Source organism: Ascidia mentula, chromosome 5 (assembly GCF_947561715.1).
Source record: "Ascidia mentula chromosome 5, kaAscMent1.1, whole genome shotgun sequence".
Classification (NCBI taxonomy): domain Eukaryota; kingdom Metazoa; phylum Chordata; class Ascidiacea; order Phlebobranchia; family Ascidiidae; genus Ascidia; species Ascidia mentula.
The window spans coordinates 19269587-19287484 of record NC_138570.1 but is presented as its reverse complement, the minus strand read 5'-3'; the positions used below and the strand labels follow the sequence as shown (position 1 = coordinate 19287484).

The 17898-nt window shown below is 37.9% G+C and overlaps 1 protein-coding gene across 1 annotated transcript; it reads left to right on the top strand.

Moving 5' to 3' along the window:
• Nucleotides 1-15041: 15041 nt before the first annotated feature.
• On the top strand, nt 15042-17898 carry LOC145902595 (uncharacterized). The gene is made up of 2 exons (XM_082990628.1): nt 15042-17620; nt 17872-17898. The coding sequence occupies exon 1, from the start codon at nt 15055-15057 to the stop codon at nt 17422-17424; it is 2370 nt and encodes a 789-aa protein (XP_082846754.1). The 5' UTR covers nt 15042-15054; the 3' UTR covers nt 17425-17620; nt 17872-17898.

Here is a 17898-nt window from a genome sequence, read left to right as displayed (position 1 = left end):
TCTTTGAATAAGTAAAAGTTTTCCGTTTCTAGTTTGGTAACGAAAACACACATATGCAAATATCAATAACAAGTCGCTGGCAATGAAACGGAACTTCAGATATGCGTGTGTGACATTTTGTTCTGCGTATTTTATATTTCATGCCTCAGCCCACCCAGAATACAAACAAACCATCAACTTTGTTCGGGCCTTTAAGCTGTACAGCTTCTCAACAAACTTAGTTTCGTTTTTATTGTGTTTCTTTCATAACCATTTACACAAACGAAGAAACGTAATGTTTCTCTATTTCCTCAAGGTTGTTTTCGTGATAGAAGCTCATTTACTTGCAATCGCGGCTAATTTCACTTCATGGTAATTCTGAAGTTCGTTTCAAAGCGATTTTGTGACAAAAATGATTTTTTGCTCGAATATGCAATAAATATGCCAGGGAATGCAAATCTACATGTTAACAATACGAGGATTTCCTGAAAGTGACAAAACGACCATTTGAGATAACTCGGCACATTTAATGCATAAAAGCTGTTTGTTTGCTTAATTGTAAATGGAAAATATCAAACTTGCTGAAGTGTTAGAAGACGATTTAATCCATGCAGCGCTGGCCGGCTTGAAATTAATTTTATCAGTCTTTATCCAATAATGTGAGAATGTGTTGTAATGTTGTATTGGTTTTGAACTTTCCACATTTCAAATGGATAAAAAACTCACTCAGAATTTGTCCCATTCACCATGAGGAATAACCTTTGATACTCTAAATTAGGAATCCCTGTTCACTAGCATCAAATTCTGTATGCACTGAAAACTATAGCACCCGCGATTCAGAAAACACACACATGTACAATCATGGGTATTTGACCACATGCCTTGAACAAAAATAGCAGTAAACATGTTTTGTGCATTTAATTCTTGTGACCAAATATATTTTAAATTGTGTAAGCTGTAGACAGATGCCCACTCTTTCAACCTAAAAGGTCTCAGTGCTGCTTGTGTGACTTTCAAACGACTTTGCTGACCAAACGGCCAAGCAAAGACTTTCACTTTGTGGTGACTATACAATCACCGTCATCCGTTGGGCACCAAACTAGGTGCAACCTTACGGAGCAAACAAGGTGGAAACACTACGGCCAAGCAATGCCCAACCAACAGTGCAGGCCCGTGTCAAAATAACTTTGCTTTTATTTTTAATGTTCGAAAAGTGAAAGTCTTTTAACAATACCTGACGTAAAGTTTATTGTTAGGCGTCGCAAAACTGCGTCGTAAACCAAAGCCACAAAACTGTTAATTGTGAACCACAAGCGTCAATCGAGTGGGATTTTTGTTGCGCCTAAATTTATCGGCCACAAAAATAATTTAAATGGATTGCTATTTTTGCTTGAATCCTGGTTGTTTTGTGGAAACAAGACTTTATCCCATACAGAGGGACCCAAATAACCTTTTCTTCCTTGATTCTGAAAAGACTTCTCGTTTTAACATCATGTCAATAAAATCAGCAGCAAGAGGAATATTTACAATAGGCGTTGTGAAATCTCATTGGAACTCGGGTGTTTGATTCACTTGATATGACTCGAGTTGTTGCAACACTTGACGTGACAATCGCATCCTAAATATGGGTCCTTGTATGCAGTTGTTCAAAACTGGATATTAGTAAATTTTTACTTGCAAGCCAAAACATTACAATGTCCATGCTTGGAACCACTAACCCAGTTTACACAACGATTCAAACAGTTGTGTAACAAAGGAGAATAGAAAAGTCATAAATTCCCATTTCCATGTCAGAGCTCTATCATCGAAGTTTGGAAAACAACCAGAAACATATTACGAAATCATGTTTGTCCGCAATAAAAACCTCAAACACCTCCAAGCGACAAAACAACGAAAGAGAACTTACCGCTAGAATGTAGTACAGAGCCAATCAATATTTGGGGTGGGAAAACGTGTGAAACATATAAAAGTGAACATTTCTTACTGCTAAGGTTCGCTACAAGCTTTTGGAACGGTTCATTTTATTGTAAAACCTGTCGTCGATTGCTTGCTTATGGTGATTATTATAAACTGCGACTCATTAATAGAGTGAAAAGTTTACCCGCTTCGTTTAGCTATTACGTACCCCGTCCTTATTGTCCATGTTGTTGCTCCCATATTGTTCTCAGTCGACATAATCACCGTGACAGGTGTTTGATGTTGCTTGGTAACAAACTGATTGACTTAAAATGTTGGATTGCTTCTGGCAATTATTTTTCCAATGGAAGATAGAGATCTTCCTGCAATCCGAAATACGAATACCTACAGACAATATTCGGCCTGCACTGAATCCGAAATGTTGGTTTGCTTTAATAGGAAGTCTTGTCAATAAACAAAGTTATTTACTTAGAAAACCGATGATCTTACACTGGACAAACGTTTCATCAAAACATTTAAACCCGATGTTTACTCCTAATTGGTAAGACTTGTTATATCCTTTCTAAAACCAACTAAAAACATCCAAAAACTGTAGTTAACGTTGTCACTATTTATATTAGTTTTAATTAATTGAGAGCAGATAGTCTTTTGACAAGTCTCATCAGCGCATCAGCAGAATGCAACATTTAAACAAAATGGAGGCAATTCAAATCTCCCCCGATCTAGATCAATTGTGTTTGCGAGTCCGCCAATATATGGTATTTTCGCAATCAGATTTTGCTTTATTTAAATTCTCTGACTGACATTTTACCCACATTTAACGGTGATTTTGTGAAATCACGGGGTCGCAAGGTTATTTTGAAACTGAACGTTTCGCAAGTGTGCAAAGTTAAGAAGCAATTGGTACAGAATATGGTTTGGCGATCAACATTGAACTGAAATATTAAAACCAAATGATTTTATTTGGCGCTAGTGACCACAACATAAATGAATTATATACAAAAATTCAAAATAGCATGGAGGCTGACAAAATCAAATGGTCATGGAGTCTGGGGTCATGTGAAGGTCACACACCTCACGGAGTATCGCACTTTGCTGTAGAATCGTACTGGGAGGCGATGGATTGCGAAAAGACAACATACGACAACACGCGGTTACTGGACAGTGCTACAAATTTCTACGTCCGTTTACAAATGTTGCATTGGTTGAATGTTGTTTGTAGAAAATCTGAAAAATATTCTTACACATTTTCAATGATCCATCATAACCCCAAGCGAAATAAATGGTCATTATGACGTCACAAGCTAAGTTGAAGACGTTATTTCGTAGGATACTAAACATTAATTTGTTTTAATATCGCAAGTCACTGTTTGTCCAACTTTGCTTCGTTTATTTCCAGATTGTTTTCACTGTTTTTAATCACTTTCAATCTTTTCTCTTCAGTGTTGATATCTTCGGCCATTCGGTAAGCTTGGATAGCTTCTCGGTTATATTTGATTGCGTCACGAAACCGTGATGTTTTCACGCAAACAACACCAAGATTGTTGAGGAGGTGTCCGTATACTTGGTACTTTACTGCATCTGCTCCAAACTTTCTCCTCATCAGTTCCAACCCTTCATTGATGGTTTCTTCCATCAATTGCAAGAAGTCGATTAAACCAAGACTCACTTCGACGGCATGAATACATTCGGCCACACACACAGTGCGTAGTTTGTCATCAACGTTTGCTAAGTTCTCTATTTGTTGGCGAATGTCCTTGATCAAAGAAATGACGTATTCACCAACAATGGGCTTGCATGTAACATCACTTTCCACCATTTCCATGTTTGTGTCTCTTAATCCATAAGCACCATCCTTGAAACCTTTAGCTGCAAGTTTGGGGTTGGAATTCTTGGCATAGAAATCTGTTGATATTTGGAAGAACAACAAAGCTTCAAGAAATCTCTTCTCAGTTCTGTTTTTGTTTGCGAATGCCCGCAAATGTTTAGCCGTGGTTTTAATTCCAGCTTCAATCAACCGAGAGAGTTGCTGCTTTGTAAAATTTGCTTCAATATATTTTCCATCCTTCAGCTGCTTGCAATACTTTTCCACCAGTTGAGTTTTGTCGTTGGTTTCACCTAAACAAACAATAACTTTTATTAATTTTGCAGTGATTGGTTTTGGAATCTATCCAAAATTAATGTTTCGGTATGACAATATATTGTATGACGTCATCACATTCGACTGTCAACAAATCCTAATATTCACGCGTTGCTTTAAAACAAATACATTTGGGGAAACAATGCATGTTCTCGCATGCCAAAACACGAGGTGAAATCGAATCGAGTTTACATTAGTGTTCACCCGTTTCGGACATGCTATGTCCATTGTTGCATATTGTATAACTTTAAGTGTGTATTAAGCACAGTTGAAATTACTCTTACCATCAATATAACGGTTAAACAATTTTTGAAGTTGCCGTGGTTTAATCTGTTGTATTTGACCTTTTTATGAGATTACAGACAAAAAACTGCTTGGTTTGCGACGATTTTGGGACGGAAGAAAAATGTCGAAAAAAATTCAATTTAAATAAAAACTGAACCACTCACCTCGCTGTTGAAATACTTGCTCAAGTGTAAGATGTGTGACGTCACCTGTGATAAAAGCAACAATACATTAACCGCATGATGGCGCTATCACAACGGAATTTTTTGATCCTAAAGCACAGGTTAGGCAATATTGCTTAAAACGTTAGAACAAATGTAAACCAACATACCCAAAATACATTCTGGTCTTAAGCTATTTTTTTGCTCACTATGTCAATTCAATTTGCAAATACACAATGCAATTTAAATTGTCGGGGTTTCAAGGCCCATCGAAATGAACAGTTGAATTAACTGCATAAGGTAATAAAGATTAATTATAGCAAGATTCAAGGCTGCTCTTGCAGACTCAACAGGAAGATCAGTGGAATTCCTGCAAAGCGTGTACCTTGTTGTCTTGGCAACGAAGTTACATGCTGTTGAGTGGATGACATTTTTACATTAGATACATCGTGTTGTGATTGACCTTGTTGGTTGTCACGTGATGCGCTACTAACGTCACTGCTTCTTTCAGGGTTTCCGGCTAACACAAACATACAAAATCAACATCAACTCAAATGGACTCAAGCAAATGTAGTGCATTGCTTACAACACATATCGACAACTAATCACATGTTTCAAAAATCATTTTTACCTTCCGACGAATGAAACTTTCCAGTGAGCGTAGAAAACTGGTGAAGCGGAACGAGTTGACCCTGATTGGTTGAGATAGGGTCGTTTAAATCCATTTGCCGCACAGAATCTACCACGTGTTGCAAGATGTCAGCTGGGTTATGCTTGTCTAACAAGCGTTGATATCGGTCGCGAACTTCTCTCATAGGAGGTCTCTTCATCGGATCCTGATCCCAACATCGCTTCATTTCTTCATCCATCGTTGTGAGGATTTCCCTGTCACCGTCACCCAAGCTTGCTTTCAAATCTTCAATCTCATCACAGTCGGGTCTCGTTCCGTTGATGATAGCATTCTGTAGAATCAGAGCGTTCATTACTGGGTAGGGAGATTCACGGAAGATGAACATGTGGGTCATCACTCCAGTACTATAAACATCGTGTTCTTTCTTTGGTTTCATTGTGATATTTGCTAGCTTTTCTGGCGCCGTATATTCGGCAGTGAATTGGATTTTTTTGCCTTCGACTGGAGCCCGAATGGTGGTCGAACCAGTTACTGCAGCCAAACGAGCGCTACCAAAGTCGGCAACCTTTGCATGGAGATCGTGGGTTACAAGGATATTTTCGAGTTTCAGGTCATCGTGAACCAGAGGTTTCTCTGGAAACTCGTGGAAGAAAACGACTGCATCCATGGTTTCTTTGAGCATCCGAAGACGTAGAGGAATTTTGATGCCGAGGTTGTGATCTAAGAGTAGTTGTCGTAGATTTCCGCCAGCACAATATTCTGTGACCAAACCCATGCTACAGGACAGCATTGTCCAACCATATGTTCTGACCACGTTTTCACATTGGGCGGTTTGAAGTTTCCCAAATTCGTTCAGGATGCTACAAACAATATTACTTTCTGATTTATTGCGTGAAGACCGTAAACTTGTAACTACACACTATACATTGGTTAAAAGCACATATCCCATCCTCCATGCATTACAACTTATTACGTAAACCAACTGGATGTGACCAGCTTAAAAGGGATTACTACCCGTATTTACAGTCAATACATGCAGGCTACTTTACTGGTCACAAACACTTATTCACTTACGTGTTCTTAATAAGTCGCATGTCTTTTTCTCCGCCTTGTGCAGTCAGAATTTTCGCAGCAACTTTGTTGAGTGACTTGTGTTCACCCAACAAAACCATTCCAAAACTTCCACCACCGACAACAGCTGACCTCGGGTCGCACATAATCTCACCAGCATCAATCTCACGTATCTGCGACGAAATCAACTTTTGAGTTAAATCACCGATTGTACATGATGACCTCAATTGTATTGACCTTGCTCATATTGCATAAAACTCCTACCTTGCTTTGGCTGATCATGATTTAGTTTGAAGTTTATGCTTTGGAATTCACTTCATTGGAAACTGCTCTGCTACTGTTGGATGCAAAGAAACAGTTCCCTGTTAACTGAACGATGGTAAAATCTCGTAACATAAGTTGATCATTAATGGCTACCACGTATGGGTTGCTTTTGTGGGCTTTCAGCGCTGTGTTAAGGATTGTACATAATATAACAAATATAACAAGTCAATAGTCTTTGGGTATTACTGTCATGTCAGTGGCCGTTCGTTATATTATTTGTTGTATTTTTTAATCCATGGCCTCGCAAACCTCGCAAGCCTCAACGCACCGCCATCGACTTTGTTTGGGCCTTAGCTTATAAATTGATAAAGTTTTCTTCGCACATACAGTACTGTTGACGGTGATGTGGTCGTACAAACATACGGTACTAGCTAGCGGGTGTGTGTTTAAAGGGCGATGTGTACGTTGTTGCCTTTGTGACCATTTATGGAAGGAAGAAACGTAGTGTTGGAATATTTCCTTTAACTTGTAAGAGCGACTGATTTCACTTCTTGGCAATTCTCTAGTTTGCTTCTCACGTGACGTTGAAACCCAACACGATAGCTGTCTGAATGTTGTTCAAGCACTGATTACAAAGTTGGTTAAAGAGCAATATTTTTTTATTGAAGGTTGCGATGGTGAAGTGACAAGGACACAATGCGTTTGTGCGTAAAATGCTTAGCGATTTTTACGGTGCCATCAGCTGCCAACAGTACATGTGACTTAATCACATTGTAAAAATATTCACATTTTTTCCGCTAAGCAAAACAAACAGATCAGAAACAATGTGTCGGGAAAATTTATCGACCGATTTTTGTCAAAGCATTGTTGCACAAAAACCACTCTTAAAACTTTATTTTGGAAAAACTTCTTAAATTCATGACACGGTATTTGCAACGGAGCAAAAAAATGAAAAAAAATTAGCGGCAACGAAACTTGATTTGCATAATTTGCACATGCAAATTAAACCGACGTGAAATGAACGCATAACGATTCGTAAAACCTGCGATGATTCGAAAACGACAAACAAGTCAGCGCACCAGTAATTTGTTAAGTCTATCCGACCGGTGAATACTGGCTGTTGTTTTATTACTGACAATTTCAGCAAAAGATTAAATTGTCATTTGGCGGTGGAAGCAGATGCAGAAAAAATATTAGGCTGCTGCCTTTAATACGCCTAGTAATATAAACATGCCAGGAGATGTTAATCGTTGTGCAAACGAAACTCCAAAAAATCCCACAAAACGATCCTGCCAAGTAACTTGGTACATTAGGTGTATTAAAGATGTTTGCTCGGTTAATTTGTAAAAAGCAAAATAATAGACTTGTTTGGATTTAGGTATAAAGGGAAAATATTTTGGTCATCATTGAAAAGTTGGAACCACACATTAAAGTTACCACGATGTTTGAGACTATTAACAGACTTCTGTCCTAAACAACAGCATATGGTGGATGGTGGATGGATACAACCTAACAGAACACAGCAAACACAGACCAGGTCTTGAAAATGAAATGGTTATGATGGACAACGGATTGGTCCTAATGACTCTTTGTTTACAATTTTGCTGCAAAAACAATGACATTTGTGAAAAGAAAAACTCCATAAACACAAAAAATAAAGTTATCGTAGAAATCATTTCACTTTCTCCGAAGAGCCCGCATACATATAGCCGTGTAGGGACATTTATACACATGCTTTGTCATCAGACATAGCAAAAAAACAATGCATTAGTTCTTGGAACTTCCGTGGAATCGAACCGAAACTAATGTTAATATTTAAATTCCTGATATATTTGCATATTAGAACTATTATTTTTCGCAGATTAAGGCAGTTTAAATGATTTTTGCTTCCCTGTATTTTCCCATACCAAACACCACGGTCATCTCGCAGCTGTCAACGATCCAAGTTAACATCATGTGATGGTTTTAGATTTTTCTCGTGTTGATTAATCTTGTTTGCAAATTTTCATATGTTCGAAAATTCAAAGCAAAAGACAATTGTAAGAACGAATGTCACTCCCCTGTGTAATGAAATATTTCGATGTGGGCTGTACTTTGGTAAAATCTCGTACAAGTTGAAACTCGCCACCAAATTAAACGCTTTACTTTAAGGGATAAGTGTGTTACGAATGATATTTCATATCCGATGACTGGAAGCCCACTCTGAAGCCACACAAGCCATCGAATAGTTTCCGGCCTCTGGCTACAGATTAACTGTGTTTGTCGACAAACTTTGATTCGTTTACATTCCTCGACTTTTATAACTGTGGAGATGCGGCCGTATAACACACATGCAAACTTTAAACGAAATATCTGCTTCCATAATGTGTGCTTCCCTAATATTTGTCAAAACATTCCTATCAGCTACCCTGGTATATTAAATGCATTGAAACTGGGTAATTTTTGGAAGTAAAACTTAAGTGCTAGCGTGTTTGTGTCAAAGTGAAAATTTATTTCACGGTTACCACAACATTTACCGTTTTATTTAACTTTGCAGCAAATTAATGACATTTGTGCGTGGAATATTCCATGTTCATAAACAATAAACGTTTTACATTGTAAAAATCCTCGCACGTTCGGTGAGGAACGCATCTGTTTTCACAGTTTAATATGCTCATTTATTCACAAGCCTTAGTCATCAGACATGGCAGAAAAACCAATGCACTACAAAGTAGTTCTTGGGATTTTCACGGACTTGGATCGAAACCAGTGTGATTACAGATTTCTTTGCATATTAGAAAGAAGTTTCGTGCGAAAATGAACGCATTTTCCGCTTCGTATCAGAGCGAAACCAACCACCAGCGAATCCTTTAAATTGACGATTCCGGCGGGAATGATCCAAAGACACGGTCGTCTCTCATCAGATGGCAAGGATGTAAGTTAATAACATGTGAAGGATATTTTATTTTTTTCTTGTGGCCATTATTCTTGTCCGGAATACTAATTTTGCGAAAACGACAATTTATTTTTTTAGAATAATTTCCGCACTTGCTTATGGGACGACGAAGCGAAACGTAAAAATTTCCTCAGTTTAATTTAAAGTTTTACCGCGTCTAAAATTTTCGTAAGTTTTTTTAAACGGAGTCAGGCACCAAGTTGTTTGTTATCCTGTACACGTTTAAGGATATACAGCGACAAAGTAATACAAAGCGCTAAACAAGGAAGCAATTTCAGGGGCTTTCTTCCAACATGTTGCTGTGATTGGATGGTATAGGTGGGCGTGAAGTAGGCGGGTCATAAACTCTGAATATTGTTTTATTTTCTCACTTATTCTCTGAAGGTTGCAAATAACTGAATAAGCAGAATCCGTTCTACAGATGTCGTAAATAAATAACTACTCTGGATAAGACCTATTAAGTCGTAACAGTGGCCCTGACTGCAGCTCACTTTGGAATACTCCAGTTTAAATGACATTAATCGTTCCGCGTCTTAAATTAGCCGACGGTTGGGAGTAACAGGACTCGTTCTTTATTATTTTGCCTGCTTTGGAGGATTATGGAATCGATTATTACACTATAGCAAAGTATTTGACATGTTGGCCTGAAACCTTAACCTTAACTCTTACCACAAATGCTGGATGTGGTTCCAAACTGTTCAAGGTTTTTTCTGAAACAGTTGCTATGATTGGTGTGCGTGGGTGTGAGGTGGGCGGGGCACTTATCTAGGTTTTGGTGTCTTAGGGAAACTGTTAGTGAGTTGCCAACTCCATCTTAAGTCTTAATAATGTTTCTTCTACTTCACATGTTCCGATCGCGTCGACTATCAGCAGAAAACCGAGGTGTGTTGAGGTATGAGCTCTGCTGCATGTACATTGATGAACGTAATGGAAATTAATGTACATTTAGTATTCTATAAAACAGGATACACCAATGCTGATAGTCGTACGTCACGGTGCTCATTTGTTCTTTGCTTTGGCCGAGGGTAAATTTTAAACTGTTTCGTCGTCATTCGGGGCCCCATAAACAACCTCCAAACATCGAAAGTGACAAAGTGTAAATTTAAGCAAATATTTTTCCAGATATAGCAAGGGTTTGACAGGTGGTGTGTGCAAGTAAAAACGATTTAGGAAAGTCGATGTATCTTGCAACAGTAAAATACATCAACTATAATCTAATTATTCCAATGTCCAGGAAACGAAATTAGTCGTACATTTAGCATTGAGCGCAGTGGATATTTTTTCTTTCTTTTAATATTTAATAAATTTTAGCAGCGATGGCGCGAGTCCTAAGTTTGTTCATCCATGAATTATTGGCCAATGCAACTCATGCTCTACCCGATATACGTTGACATGCGTGCCTAGTTGGGTGTGACGTAGACGTTGAGTTTTGGTTTCTTGGGAAACTTTCTCTGTGCACTCACATCCTTCTTAAGTTATAACTTATGACAATTTCCTTCTTTCTGGCATTCTGGGATCGAGGCAACACCATCATCAGGAACTCATAAGATGCACGATGAACTCGATCTACGTGTGTATGTAAATAAAGGAAAGAAATGTGCATCCAAAAACATCACAGGATCATGTTATTAACCGAATTCCTTGGTGATCATTTACACAAAGCGTTATATGATTCGTGTAGTTGTAAGTGATAAATTTCGACAGGGTCTTACGTTGATTTTGTTTTACAGACGAAAAAAACAAGGATATTCTGTTAGCAATAAATATGAAGACTGTCTTATTATTCTGTCTTGTGATAACCCTGACCGTGTCAAAATCCAAGCAAGCTTGTCCAAATGGTGATGAGTGTTTGGCGAGTTCTCATAAAGGAAGTGTTTCATGTTTCACTCAATCCAACAAATGCTCCAACATCAACGAATCTCTGGAAACAGCCCCCAAACCTAAGAAAGTAGCAATAACTGGGCATGTATTTGAACCTAAAGATAGCAGATACTCTCAAATTTCCTTCAGCTTCTCATGGAGCCTCTCGGGAAATGAATTGAAATCTTTTCAAGCATTCGAAGTTGAAATCTACAAAAGGGGACGAAATAAAGTTTTCCTCCAAATCATGCGACGAAAGTTTTATTGCTTTCCGAAAAATCAGACTCTGGAAGATCTTCATCCGTTCATCATCTCTGATTGCTATGGAAACAAACCCAATGAAGTCATAAAGTCTGGTGATCATTACATGATTGCTGTAATAAGTTATCCAATGCAGAAGAACAATCCTAACCTCCCTTCAATTCAACTGCTCATGGAGTATGATGTTCCACCATGCGGAGATGCATTCTTCCAAAACACGAAGCCCACCAAGGATTGTAGCCTAAGCTTGAGGGTTGCAGAATACTTTTGTAAAAATGCTACTTACCATTTTGTGTATCACATCCCACATTCCGACGGCCAAGTTCTGAGGGCAGAGCTTCTTATTCAAAAGGGTTGGACGTATATCGAGTCAAAGTATTTGAGCTCCAGCGACTCTCACTATTATTACCAACTTCCCAACGCACTTCCGCTGACAGCTGAGCTAATTGGACCATCGCGAATCAGGACCCAGATTATAAAGATCAAGAAGAAGGATTGCTTGGAGAAGGACAACAAAAGTTCGACATAATTAACTTCGTCAACCTTTGGCAACACAAGCCGCGATTGCAAATGCGATTGTGGAAAGTTTAAAACATTTACACGGACAATCTGTACTCGGAATGTCTGGCGTGTTTATCTGTAACTTTTACAAATTATAATCATTCATGTAATCTCGTTTCAATATTGCATGTTCCTCTTGTTGAGAAAAGTAAAACGTTTTGCGGCAACTAATAAACAAGTTTTATCTGGACTTTTTTTCCACAACAGATGCTTGAATTTGAAATCAAGTTAGAAACTGTCAACTGTCAGACGTATTGCTCTCAATAATCATTAGGCTTACAGGCTTTGCAGCCCAGCTGAATCGATTCATGCCATTGTATTAAACATTTATATTTTCAACAAAGTGGAGATAATAAACGTTTGTATAAATACTGATTTAGTGATTGCTCAAAAACGTTCTCATTTCCAAGCCCAGCACAAGTGACCAAAAAAACCCATCCAGTAACTATTGTTTCCGGACTTGTCCTGCGCCGTTATTTCCCCCGAATACGTAACAAAAGGGGCCATTGGTGTATGATTGTGACGTATGGGTGAGTCTTAATTAACAGTTTCTGTTGCTAATGCAGGGGCATTCTGGGTATTTTTGTGGGTTTATGTATTACAATCAAGATGGATGGTTAAGGAAGTTCCAAATCAGGGCTTTTCAAACTCTTTCGACCCTTTTAGATATTTCCTTACTCTTAAGAAACTTTTCGCGACATTTCGTGTTGAACAGCCATATAACTTTTTGATATTTTGTTCCACTAAACGTTACATGTTTCCAACGCTTGGGGTAGTTCGTGTACTTTTAACGCCAGAACAATATTATGGGTTTGCGGGCCAACAAATTAATTAAAAACTATGGAGCTCTTTTTACTGCCAAAATTCAATCATTTCATCCAGCCTCTGTTTATTGTCTTTAATAACCTGAACATTTCACCTAAAACTCAAAACGTGCCGTCTTTTGCTGTAATATCGAAAGTATCCTCTTCCACGTGACGACTTAACATGAACTAAGAGTCTCCATGAGTTGTTTGGTAAATACAAAATGTGTTTACTGAAATATAAAATACTGCCGACATTCTGGTTTTTATGTTAAATATAATGCTTATGTACCTGTCATCGCGTAACATCTGTCATCTTGAAAGTCAACCTTACACATTAGAATTACATTTGATGGAAGGCAGTTATGACCACTTATGTAAGGCTTATCGAAACACCTTGATTGTGTTGGCACCCATCGAGTCAAGTACAAAGGTTTAAACGTGATGGGTTGCATTGATTTACCGGTATACGTACTTGCGGGTTGTGCAGATCAATGAGCAGCAAAGGTTTCTGATACGAGTCCCAATCTTCCAATTTAGTGGCTAGAAACATTCACGAGGTTGCCTTTACCGGTCATGCTGTGATGTTGGTATTTGATTGAAAGACGGGTGCTGAAGTACGGTTTCAGCACAAATATACTTTGGAAAACTGACAATACTACAAATTATGTAGAAACATCAATTGTCCATAGCAAAACAACATATACAAGTGAAAATGCCATAATCCAGTAAACACGTGGTGGCAAAGTACTGAAATAGATCCCTCACAAAATTGCGTAAAACGTGCAGCTTACCACAGTCAAAGAAATGAAACGCAGTTCACCAACACACTGAAGCTGAAAAGATTATAACTTCATATGTTTCAAAACTGTAAGAAACCTGCTGCTACTAATGAACTACACAACTTATAAAAAGAAAAGGCCACATATTTACTGACAAAAATTTGCTATTATTACGTCACACAACTCTTTGTTACCTAGCTCCTTCGAGGAACTGAAAATGGCGCAAATAGTGAAATCAGATGTCACAGTATGTGTTATCGATTCATAAGCTTCGATGGTGATATGTTTCATTAATTTGAATGCAAGTATGGCAATCAGTACATAGGTGTTATCATGCGAAAGAGATAATACAATTGATGTGCGTTTTTGGCTAAATTTTGTTTTCAGGGAGCCACAAGCCCTAAATTGCACCTATTTTAGCCAATAAATCCAGATGTTGGCATAGAAATAACGAATCATTTTTTCAGTTGTTTGGTGTAGCTTGTAACCGTGTAATTCGTCACAATTCTGGCTTGCCAGTATAAACGTGCCAAGATACATTTGTTAAAATTTTGCACTTTGATTGTGGATCTAACAACCAATCAGGGGAGAATCTTTCTGACCAATCAAGTGCACGGCAATGTTGTCTTACTCATTAACAGCACGCGCAATCCAAATTAACCTTGGCAACACATAGCTTATAGTTTCATTTAGTGAAGACTGTGAGTCGAAACTTACTCGGTTTCCATTGCATTATTAGGCTCTCAGTCGACTCAACAAATTTTGCCGAATTAAATGAGAAAAATAATCTTTCCTTCCCAATCCGGTTTTTGCGTTTCACAAAATATTGGAAGCAGTCAACCGTAAAATGACATCATAATTAATTTGGGTATTTCCCAGGAAAGAGTCAGTTTCGAGAAGTCTTTGCTTTGTGTTCTTGGACTCGAGTCTAGCAGTGTCGGGTCGGGACAGGGTTGAGGATTAAGAAATGGAGCTGACAGTTTAACTGCGGAAGACAGTCAGTACGCTAATCGATTTTCTGTGTACTCTAGTATACGAATATCCGATAGATAAAGTATGTTAATAACGTGGAGTGTTAAAGCTGATAATTCTTATCAACTTGTTTCTCACCCATACAAGTAAAAGTAACGCAGACAGTGTTTAGTTACAATATTTGCGGTGTTGATCATTGTTACATGTAAAAAAACGTCCTTGTGTATTTGTATGTCAATGGAAATTTGCATGCAAATCTATATACATCATCACTTCTGCAGTAAAAATGGTCAGAATGGTGTTGGTTATGTCCTGTGTGTCACTGTTTCAAAAATGTGATATTATAAGTTAATATGTTGTGTGTTTTACTTTAGTTTCTTGGTTTGTGATTAATTTCCTACATTAATTTTTCAGAAAAAATGGTCAAGAAACATGCCAAAAGTATTTGTAAATTATGTGTTATATTTCTGTTTTGTAATAACCTGGATTGTGGCAGAAGCCAAGCAAGCTTGTCCAAATGGTAATCAGTGTTTAGCGAGTTCTGATAAAGGAAGTGTTTCATGTTTCACTCAATCCACCAAATGCTCCAATATCAACGAATCTCTAGATCCGGCCCCTAAAGCTAAGAACGTAGCAATAACTGGGCATGTATTTGAACCTCAAGATAGCAGATACTCTCAAATTTCCTTCAGCTTCTCTTGGAGTCTGCCAACAAATGTGCTACATTCTTTTCAAGCATTCGAAGTGGAAATCTACAAAAGGGGACGAAATGTTGTTGAAATGAAAATGATGCGACGTAAGTTTTACTGTTTTTCTGAAGGACAAAATTTGGAAGATCTTCATCCGTTCATCATCTCTGATTGCTATGGAAACACACCCAATGAAAGCATAAAGTTTGGTGACCATTATATGATTGCTGTAATAAGTTATCCAATGCAGAAGAACAATTCTAAACTTACTTCAATTCATCTGATCATGGAGTATGATGTTCCACCATGCGGAGATGCATTCTTCCAAAACACGAAGCCCACCAAGGATTGTAGCCTAAGCTTGAGGGTTGCAGAAAACTTTTGTAAAAATGCTACTTACCATTTTGTGTATCACATCCCACATTCCGACGGCCAAGTTAGGAAGGCAGAGCTTCTCATTCAAAGTGGTTTTACGCATATCGAGTCAAAGTATTTGAGCTCCAACGACTCTCACTACTATTACCAACTTCCCAATGCACTTCCACTGACAGCTGAGCTGGTTCTCCCTGAAATTAGGTCCCTGATTGTAAAGATACAAAAAGTAGATTGCAATGATAATCAAAACAATCTGTCGAACTTATCAGTACCATCCGAGGTCAGTACCTCAGATGAGCAAACAAAAAAACAAAACACGTTGAAAACATTTAATCTTCTTGCATTGTTGATTTCCCTTGGAATTTTCTTTGCTCTTTTTGTGTTAATATTAATTCTTATTTCATGGAAATATAACTGGCTTCCCACTCACTGCATTTTCAAAAGACATATTGGTGAAATTGTTAAGTCAGCTGGTGTGCTTTTGAACCCATCAAGTATGACAGTTTACATTGTGTTTGTCGAAGACCATCCAAAGCATAAGGAAGTTATCTTACAATTTGCTTCCTTTTTAAAGTGTGACCTTGGCTTTCAAGTCCTGTTTGAACTTTGGGAACAGGAAAAAGTATACGAGGACTCAGTAACATGGATGGAAAATGCAATAAACAAAGCTGACAAAATCATTGTTGTTTGGTCACCAGCAGCAAAACGCAGATGGGAAGCTGGAAACTCTTCAGACATCAATCAGTCTGATCTATTTTGTCCAGTTTTGAAACCCATAAAAAGTGATATTTTCCCACACAACATACAGAGATATTACTTCACTTACTTTGATTATTGTTCAGAAGAGGACATACCACAAGTTTTCCAAGAACATTCCTTCTGCACTTTTGGAATTATGAGAGAATTTGAAAACCTCTATCGTGGGCTGCAGGGACCTGCACCATTACAACCTGAAAAGCTTGAATCTCAAAAAAACATATTTATTGACAGTTATGATGATCCAGAAGTTTATAAATTTGGTGCATCTTTGCAAAAATCAATCCAAGAAATGTGCAGCTATGTTAAAATGCATCCCGAGTGGTCCAATGCACAGGAAACACCAGTCAAAGATGACTGTGGCAGTGTTTCTGGGAGTAATCAGTTATCAACACATGAGGGTAACAGGACTTATGAAAACAAAATATTAAATCCTGGAAATCAAAGTGTGGAATCTCAACACTCATTTGCATCCTTAAACTTGGACAGCAGCAGCTCAGTTATGCCTATTGAAATAAGTGTTGCTACAGATTCTGGCTTTACAAGTCCTACACAAATGGTTCAGACACAGCGACAAGTAACAAAGTCACATGAAGCGCAAATGAAAAAAAAGAATGACTTGATTTTCATGAACCCTTCATTGAATTCAAATGAAAGTTCAACAATGCCAATAGAGATTAGCTTGTCTTCAGAAGGTTTCCCCCAAAGTGAAATGCGCATTATCAGTAGAAAACCAACTGAGCATGATGACACAGTCAACATGAAACACTCCCTAGCAAATGACCAATGCCCAGTCACATCCAAAGCCGATGCCGTTGAAAGCATGATGTTGGAACAAGAATCACATATTCATGTCAGTGCATTTTCATTTCCAGTAAGTGAAGTGGACATGGATACTGTAGTGCTGCCACCTGTGGGGAATAAGTCATATAATAGGACTTGTGAGACGTGGGAGTCATTCAACAAAATGCACCAAGTGTAGCCTCACATTTCATTGTTTGTACTTTCTCGTTGAAATCTGTAATGTTATTGCCTTGTATGTTTCTGACACACACATTTGAATGAGATTATAGAGTGAATGTTGCAATATTTTATCTCATGTACTGTTAACCCAAATAGCCATTTTTTACAGTTTTAAGTGTTAATATTGTCAATAATTTCATTGTATCATTTTCATCGTAAAACAAACATGCTCTGTATACTTTGGGGCTAACTTTGTACAGATTTCTTTGTTACACACAAATTCATTGTGCCTTGTTTCAGATCATTCTTTTGTATGTTCCTTTTTGTGTGCTTTGAACATGTGCGGCATTTCTTTTTACCCAACACTGCCACTGAGCATTACTAATCAATCCTACGTTTTTTTGAACATGTTAAAGTTGCAACTTGTTTATTGCAGACACATTTGTTGCAAATATGTAAGTTAAAGTTCATTGTAGATCCAGTTAACCCATCC

Bases quoted from the DNA above. Each gene is read 5' to 3' on its own strand.
- LOC145902595 (XM_082990628.1), top strand. From the start codon at position 15,055: ATGCCAAAAGTATTTGTAAATTATGTGTTATATTTCTGTTTTGTAATA.